This window comes from Colobus angolensis, unplaced genomic scaffold (genome assembly GCF_000951035.1).
Source record: "Colobus angolensis palliatus isolate OR3802 unplaced genomic scaffold, Cang.pa_1.0 Scaffold33, whole genome shotgun sequence".
Taxonomy (NCBI): Eukaryota; Metazoa; Chordata; class Mammalia; order Primates; family Cercopithecidae; genus Colobus; species Colobus angolensis.
The window spans coordinates 3,055,692-3,064,178 of NW_012116599.1; the positions used below are offsets into that span (position 1 = coordinate 3,055,692).

General features: G+C 35.7%; 1 protein-coding gene across 2 annotated transcripts; it reads right to left on the bottom strand.

The window, feature by feature from the left end:
* Positions 1 to 852: 852 nt before the first annotated feature.
* Positions 853 to 6,409, bottom strand: SCG2 (secretogranin II). Of its 2 annotated transcripts, XM_011951913.1 has the most exons (3): positions 6,191 to 6,268; positions 6,048 to 6,123; positions 853 to 3,211 (listed from the first exon to the last, which is right to left on the bottom strand). In XM_011951913.1, exon 3 carries the CDS (start codon positions 3,195 to 3,197, stop codon positions 1,344 to 1,346), a length of 1,854 nt encoding a protein of 617 aa, XP_011807303.1. In that variant the 5' UTR covers positions 3,198 to 3,211; positions 6,048 to 6,123; positions 6,191 to 6,268; the 3' UTR covers positions 853 to 1,343. The 2 variants fall into 2 exon arrangements, with proteins under 2 accessions (XP_011807303.1, XP_011807302.1); XM_011951912.1 differs by lacking the exon at positions 6,048 to 6,123 and having other exon boundaries at positions 6,191 to 6,409.
* Between the last annotated feature and the right edge of the window lie 2,078 nt (positions 6,410 to 8,487).

The window sequence follows — 8,487 nt, forward strand, 5'->3', positions numbered from 1 at the left end:
TGTGGCAACTCACAATGGTAAGTGACTTTGGGAAAGTTATTTAATCTTTCTGAGTTTGATTTTTCCTGTTGTAAAAGGGAGGGGGAAATTATAAAGTAAACAAATTATAGACTAAACAAGGCAAAGTTTGTACAGTGTTTAGTATAGAGCCTATAGCACAATAAGCATTCAAAAAATAAAAGCTACTGTTTATTTCCTTGTTTATGACCATTATTGTTTTGTTGCTCTATACATTTTCTTGCTGATGTTGTATTGATTCTCTGTTGATGTGTTAGGTGGTTGACACTGCACTAAAGTGATGTGTGCTGTCATAATCATGCACTACCTTGCCCACTAGGGCAGGAGATGGGGCTGGTCTGTTCCCACCACTACTGTGCTTCTTCACTTACCTAATGGTCAGTTTGGGGGTCCTTTGGCTCCCCTTAAGTCACATAAGAGAGGTAACAGCCTTGTTTCTTGGGGACCAACATGACCTGGGAATACACGGGTTCCTTTCAAGTCTGTAGTCATTTTTTATTGCCATCTATGCAGCCTTTTCTTTTTCTTTCTGTTTTTGTTTTGATGCTGCTTATGGGTATTGAAGACTTAAATTTCTTTTACTTATATAAATCAAGAGTAAAACAATACCTAAAACAAAGACTCTATCAATTATATATTTGAGGAAAACCATGGGCAAGCATAACTAGTGGGCTGAGAGAGGATGTGGCATTCTGTAAGCAGGTATCATGATCACATGTATAAAATTCATTACTTCTTACCTGAATTGTCTGGTGAAGATGATTTTCTCTTTTGGCTTCATACTGCTTGCTCCGTAGACATTGTATCTGGTTTTCCAGAATTAAGAGTCCAAAGTTGTCCAGAAATGACATTTATTAATCAACAGTAAAACACACAATAGAAAAGGCCTTATAAATAAAACTATATATTTATAATGCTTTATTTTTTTTTTGCTCCAGTACTCCACAAAACACTACAGACAGTAACAAAATAATTCAATAAATATTAAAAACTTTCAATAGAATTATAGGACATTCTTTATCATATGTGAGCATCAACAATGCCACAGCCATTAGATACACTATTAAACACAGTCATAGATATCTTTCTTGAATAATGGACATAATAAATTTTTTATCAAGGAGTCATAACATTTACACATATCCATACACAAGAGAACAGCTCAGAGGAAATGAAGCAGACTCCCCAGTGACCTGGGTTCATCTGCCTGTACACCATTTAAAGATATTACAGTGTTAACAGGATAGAAGTCAACACACTGAAGAGAAATATTGGGATTTGCTTGGGGTGGGAGGAATGAAAGTAGGGTAATTAATGAAAGCTGCTTACATATTTTCCATTGCTCTCTTAGCAATATGCTCCCTTCCCTTTTCTGCCTTTTCTTGGTTGAGGTATTCCAGCACTTTCATTAACAGATCTTCATCCAAGTACTGCCTATTTGGAGTATCATCATTCTTCGGGGGCCCCACAGGGAACCTTTTGCTCACCGGGGCCAGCTTGTCAGTCTCCTGAGAGTTGCCTTGATTCAAATGCTCTTTGATGGCCTGCTCAATTTGTTCCTCTTCCTGTAGGTCATCTTCAGATGAGCCTTGACCAGGAACTCGCTTCACTTGGTTTGAATTAATGATCTCAGGGTATTTAACTAGCATCCTGGCCAAGTACTCACCTAATTCTTGATCCTTGTCATTCAGATTTTCATATGCCATCTGTCTGTTTTCAACATTTGGCATCCAGGCAGGTTTGGGAAGCTGGTTCGATCTAGATCTTCCAGGACCATAAGGAAGCCTTGGCAGAACTTTCTCCTGGTTATATGGATTGGGAAAATATGAAGTTTTCTGATTTGCTGCATTCTCCATCCCTAAAAGATTTAAAATATCCTCAACACTGAGCCCATCTGGTAGGGCCTCAGTCCCAGCACGATCAGCCGTTTTAGGGTAGCCACTCTTGGAGAGCATCTTATTTTGGAACAGGTCTGGATGGTCTAAGTCAGCCTCTGAGATGTCGTCTAGGTCAACAGGAAGGTCAAGCTCCCGCTCCGGTTCCACTGATCCATTAGGCTTCTCCCCAGTTTTGAGCATCTCAATTAAGTCTTCCGGGGGTATCTGTAAATTCCTTGAGATTTCAATCAGCTGATAAATAGACTGAGAATCAAGAGGTTTTTCGAAAAGCCTGGTGGCCCTTTCCCCATTTTGCCCATTCTGTAACCTCCCACTTCCTGCAGCATTTACTAACCTTTTCAAATAAGTAATTACTCTGGAGACATCATCTGAGAGTTGGTCTTTACTCTCTTTCCGAATATCTTCTTCCTGGATGCCAAGCTGCCCTGAGCGTTTCACCTCATCGTTGATTTGTTCATTTTTTTCTGTATTCTCTTTGCTGTCTCTCACCTCTTCCTGGGTTTGACTCTCTATTTTCTCCTCTACTGGGTTCCAATCTTCTCCCCCCACCACATCTTCATAGGCAATGTTATTAGCCTTGTAGAGATCATCTTCATCATCCGTATAAAGTTTTTGCTCCTCATCCATCCTCTCACGTTTCTGGTTGTTTGGTCCTGTCAGTTTCCCCAGCTCTTGGAAGACAGATTCCAATGTAGCAAGACTTTGAGGAGTATATTGTTCCTCCACTATTTCATTTGTGCGTTTAAAGGGGTTATCCCTGGAATTCTCTTCATACATAGGAGGGAATTGCATGTGCTTGAGCTTTCTTTCTGGCCACTGCTGTGTCTCATAATCATCACTCATGTCTATTGGAAAGTTCTTTTCTGAATTCAAGGCATAGAGCTTATTTTCTTTTGGTACAGACTGAGGCTCATTTTCAACCTGTCTCAAAGCTTCGAGTATTATTCTCATCCAGTCTTCTTCACTCAGTGAATCTCTCTCCGGCAAATGACTTTCATCGCCATTTTCTTTTTGCTGAAGGGGGACAGAGACACCTTGGTAGGGATTATAATCTGGGCTGCTTTCTTCCTTATGAGCCTGTTGCCGGAGCTTTTCTATGTACTCCAAAGCCCTGATCATTTCAGGACTGGGAAACTTTTGGACATTTTCCAATCTGAGGTCTGGTTCTTTCTGAAGCAGCTGGTTTCTCTGAAATGAAGCTGCTTCAGCCCCAGAGATGAGGAAAATTAAAGGGGTAAGAGACAGGACTGCTCCAAGCCAGTGGGTCTTTGCTTCAGCCATGTTTGAAAGATTTCCTTAAAACATAGAAAATATGAGTTAACACAAATGAAACAAACTAGAAGACACTATAGCAAAAGAAATAACTAATCAATGAGGTGAGGAAAAAAAACATAGTAGATATTATTTCACATTAAGCTTAGGATAACTCTTTTTTAAAAAATTCATGAATATTTTCTAAGATTCCCACAAGCAAACCACAGGAATCTTTAGCAAAATTATTACTCATTCACCAAAAACTTGCATAGCATTCTCTTAGTTAAAACAACAGCAAAAACACTGACAGGAAATTTCTCAAATTATATTTTTTCATTTACAGAACTTGCAGTTGGATGTTTAGTACATGTTGTTTCTTTATAATAAAGCAGCAAATACTTCCCAAGATGTTTTAATTATGTTATATATTGAAGTCATTGGCAAAATAATGTGTTGGCTTAATTTAAAACATGCATGTACACATACACGCCCACAAATTATGTCCTTAAAGTTGTGTCAAAAAACATGTGGTTTATTTCCTGAAGTGTCCATCTAATTTTGTTGTTGAAACACAGCAGCAGTTACATGACCATATATGACAAAGTGATTCTGTTATATATGTCAATCATACTGAATTACCTTGTGGGGAGTCCTATCCACATATATTTTTCAGAAATAACTTGTTCTCAATCTGATAGCAAATCCAATGATCCATAAATAACCTCCAGAACACAAGTCTTCTCAGATTCCAGACAGTTGACTAAACCAATGAAGTTTCTTTTTGTGTAAATGTGCTAAACCAATAAAGTGTTTTAAAATCTCTTTGCTCCATATTTCTTCTAATAATTGCTATTATGACTGTCTTGCAAAACGCAATTGTGGTTATACTTTTCATCAGCCCTCAAGAGTGCATAGTAAATAATAACAGATGCTACAGAGAGAACATAAGTTTTTTTAGCTAGTCTATTTCTGAACTTGTGAGTGTTCAGATTCAGTTTGTCTTATGTCTGTGTCTATTTTAGTATGGACCGGTGAAATCTTAAATCACTCATACTGTTTAGAAAAATCTTAAAATAACCACTATGTAAATCCCAATTCAAATAAACACAGATGATGTGCTGAATTCTTCCTACTTAAAAATCTCCATTCATTTTTTCTCCAATGCCTTAAAATCTCACATAGGAATTGGTAAGAGGATTAGTTTTTATGTGCCTTACATTTAATATTGCTAACATTGAAAAAAACTATTTTAGTATTTGTTATTTTGTTGTAAACAGAATGAATGTAAAAGGAGTTTATAAGTTTGTTCATATCTTTGTCAGATCATGGTTTTGTGATCGATAAGCTAAGTTATACGTATACAATTTTCTGTTAGCTTAGACATCAATTGTAGAAAATACCATTGTTCACAAGATCATATTGATGATTTTGTTTCCAGTTTTTTAGAGCCCAATAATGGCTTAGTATGAAAACATTTTAGCATACATATATATTTATTTAAATGATTCACTTTTACCAGAATACTTAATTTATTGAAAGAAAAATCTTGAAAGGCATTTGAGGGGATACTTCCAAAATACTGATTATAAATACATGTTTACTGTAAGTAATTTTATTCATAAAATAATGAGGTTCAAGTAAAAATACATTATGCACTCTTGTTTATATTATTTCAGGATTAATTTAGCTTTGGTAATCAATTTTCAACATTGGCATTTGAAATAATAATCTTAAAAACCTTATTGAACTTATTTTCTTTGAAGCCACAACACTGAAATAGTCTTAACATATGGATTATATGCTTATCTTTAAAATCATTATCTTGGAACTGCACTTTGCTGTAAAGTTGAAGCAGAATACCCCTTGCAGTTGTTTACACCACAGCCTAACAAGTGCTACCTTTTGCTTATCTATTCCGCTTCAGTTTGAATGACATAGTTATTGTCTTTGAGTGAGACCCAAAGGACTTTTTTCCCAGGTAGCAGCCCTTTCAAGTAGTAAAGATGTTTCAACAGCTCTACTATTCTATATAGGGTTTGATTTAAAATTGAATTTTCTGAAATCCAAATAATTAGAACATTATTTTTCCCCTGATAGCTATCATTAATATCTCTCAAGTTAAAATGTCTTTTCTGTTGAAATCAGACTAGAGCATTGACACATGCAGATGATTATATATAATTTAAGCAATTCAACTTGTTGGGATACAGAAAAAAAGAAATACTTGTCCCAGACTTTAACAACATATTGAACATCCTCTTTAAATCAAATCATAGTAATAACAACAATTTACAAAGTTATGAATATTTTCATCATGTATTCAAAACTATCATTTCTCTGTAATTCGTGCTCACAGCCAAACTATAACCCCAGATAATATTTTGCCCTGGGAAAAGGAAGAATCCAGTGCTCAGGAAAATCCTAAGTTAATATCTTAGGACTAAAATTAGGAGATAATGATGTAAGCTCTTTCAAATATACAAGTTCAGAAAAGAATTTTATATGGTTAATTAATTCAGAGCTCTTGTGAGATGAATATCAAAGAAAAAAAACTAGTTCCAAAATTGGTTGGCTTTATGACTAACATGCTTAACAGCCTTTGAATCATTGGAAACCTACTGTTAAGAATATTAAACATATAAATTACGCCCTGGCTTCATATCTGGCTCTTAGTAGCAGAAATAATAAATTTTGGAAAGAAACAATGTATTGGGCTTGGTTAACTTTACACTAATCTGTGTATTCACACTAAAATCCTTAACTTTTCACTCTTTTTAATATGATTATCTAAATAACATTCTGGTTGGTAAATATCCAACATCAAATAGTATAAAGCATAGACCCGATCATGTATCTACACATATGTAGTGTCCTCACATCGGCTGATGAGCAGCAGGTTGCTATTCAGTTATCCTATCGACATAAGCTTGCCAAACAGTCTTTTTCTTCTCAGCTAGGAATTAAAAGAAGAGCATGCATATTAGAACTTTCCAGTAAATCAAAGAGAAAAGCAGCCTTACCTCTTTTTGTTTATATGGCAGAGGAGCTCCACAGCATATTCCTCCCCGTTCTCCGGGGCGAGCTTCTCGGGCCGTTTCAGCACACGGACAGCTCCTCTGCTTATAGGGAGCTGCTGCGCCTGACTCCGCACTGCCACACTGACGTCACTGGGCTCAGTCACAAACCCCAGCACAAGCGAGCTTTTTCAAAGAACCGAGAGAAAATAATCACTTTATATTAAAAAAATAAAAAAAAAAAAAGAAAGAAAAGAAAAAAAAAGTTGCATGCTTACGCCACCTGTCTTTTTGTGGCAAAAATTGCAGTTTTCCTTTTTCTTTAATCAAAATCTTTGAGACAGAATAAACTGCTCTGCACGATTTCTCTTACAAAGAAAGAAATGTGTGTCAGACAGACATAGCTAATTGCAAGACAATCTGATCTATGTTCTAGCATCTTGTTATAATAGTTTCTTGGGGTCACTGCTGTAATTGTTGTCGTCATTGTTATAAGAAAGTTTTACAGACAAGGATTGTTTTTTCATCTTTGCCCACAAAGAAATTACACTACCATTTCCTGGTATACCCAAGATGAATGGAGGACACGTTATAAATATGAAAGGCCATATTTCTTATCATGACCATAGTCATCATTCTTTTAAAATCATATTTATTTGAATAAAACAGAGAGTTGTCTCTCTTTTATATGAGAGTCAACTTTAATAGCTTTCATAGTTTTTTAAATGGGTATTTATAAGACTTCAAGCTTAGTAATTAATAGTTCTTTGTATCTCTCTTACTGTCTTTTACAATATCTGATCTCAGAAAGGGAAGCTCAGAAGTTGAGTGCTGATGAAAATACTTTCATCTACTAAAAAAAAAAAAAAAAAAAAAGTCTTTTCACTGTTTGGAAAAAATGTGACACATACGTGACTAGAATTCATTTGCAATCAAAAGGAAGTTGTACTATAAATATTTCCCTTCTCCTGTTGAATCAGATGAGTTGAATACCTTCCATGAATGTGAACAGTCCAGGGAATAATACAGCAATTAACTCTCAATCTCTCAGATTTATAATTCATAATCATTGCTCTGCCTTGCCAGATAACTTGATTATATATTTCAATAATTTATATAGATATAAATTTTAAACTTTATTTTATTAAAGATATGAGTTTCTAAAAACTGTATATGTTGACATATACTTTAAGAATGCAACAGAATCTTGCTATATAAGAGATTCCATGTGTTTCTGCTAAATGAACCGTCAGCCACTGATTCAATAAATTGTAATACCTACTAGGTGCCAGATACATTGCTAAATGCACAATTGTTAACTAATACAAAAATGAGTGATTTTTTTGCCTTTGATGAGCCTTTCATTTAATGGGGATGATATGCAAATAAACACATAATTTTCATATAAATTGGAAAGCAGCAATAGAGAGATTAGCTAGCAGTATTTGGGACCATTTGGATAGCAAATAGGTTCAACCTAGAAATTCAGGGGGAAGCAATGTCATGGAATAAAAGGCCTAAGCTGAGAGTTCTCACTATCAGGTTTTCTTACAATGATTTCTAACTATGCTAGTACTTTTGAATTCCTTGAAAAAGCAGGAAATGGCTTAAAGTCTTATGGAAAAAATCTTGAAAAAAAAATGCATCTTGATTCTCCCTATTTGATATTCCTAAACGACTAGGAGATCATCATTTATGGATTGACATGAACTCATATACACTCAGACTGGGGTTATATGGCCAATTCATCCAACAAATTTTGCCTCATAGTGGTTTTTAGGGCATGATCAAATGCTGGGTTGAAGAGACCTAAACATGAGCCGTTTCTCAAGCATCATCTCAATGGCACCAGCTCATTCACTGACATCCTTAGCTAAGATTGTCTTAAATTTTAACAAAGCCCTGGCTAGCTGCTCTGAGTTTGACCTAATTTTCTGTCCAGCAGCTAGTTCTGTGTGACCAGTTCAACTAATCAGTATCAATACAGCCTTAGAAAACTCGGCAATTATTCTTAAAATGTTGAGTTAGTTCAGCATAGGTCTCAAAAGCCCTCAAGAAAGTCATCCTGGCCAGGCTAATTCATTTATGTGGAACAAAACTTTTTTGGCAAGAACCAGAAGCTACAGTTCTTCCAGAGTCAACGTCTTGCCTGGAAACATCTTCAATCATCCAAAAGACATGCAAAATCTCATTCAAAATCTCCAAGTAGATGTGAGATGCCAAGAGGCTGTTGCTGGGATGGGTAGGCTCCACTAGGCTCAAGATGTGGGTAGAACAGTAAGCCATTGTGGGCTATTGAATTT

Bases quoted from the DNA above. Each gene is read 5' to 3' on its own strand.
- SCG2 (XM_011951912.1), bottom strand. From the start codon at position 3,197: ATGGCTGAAGCAAAGACCCACTGGCTTGGAGCAGTCCTGTCTCTTACC.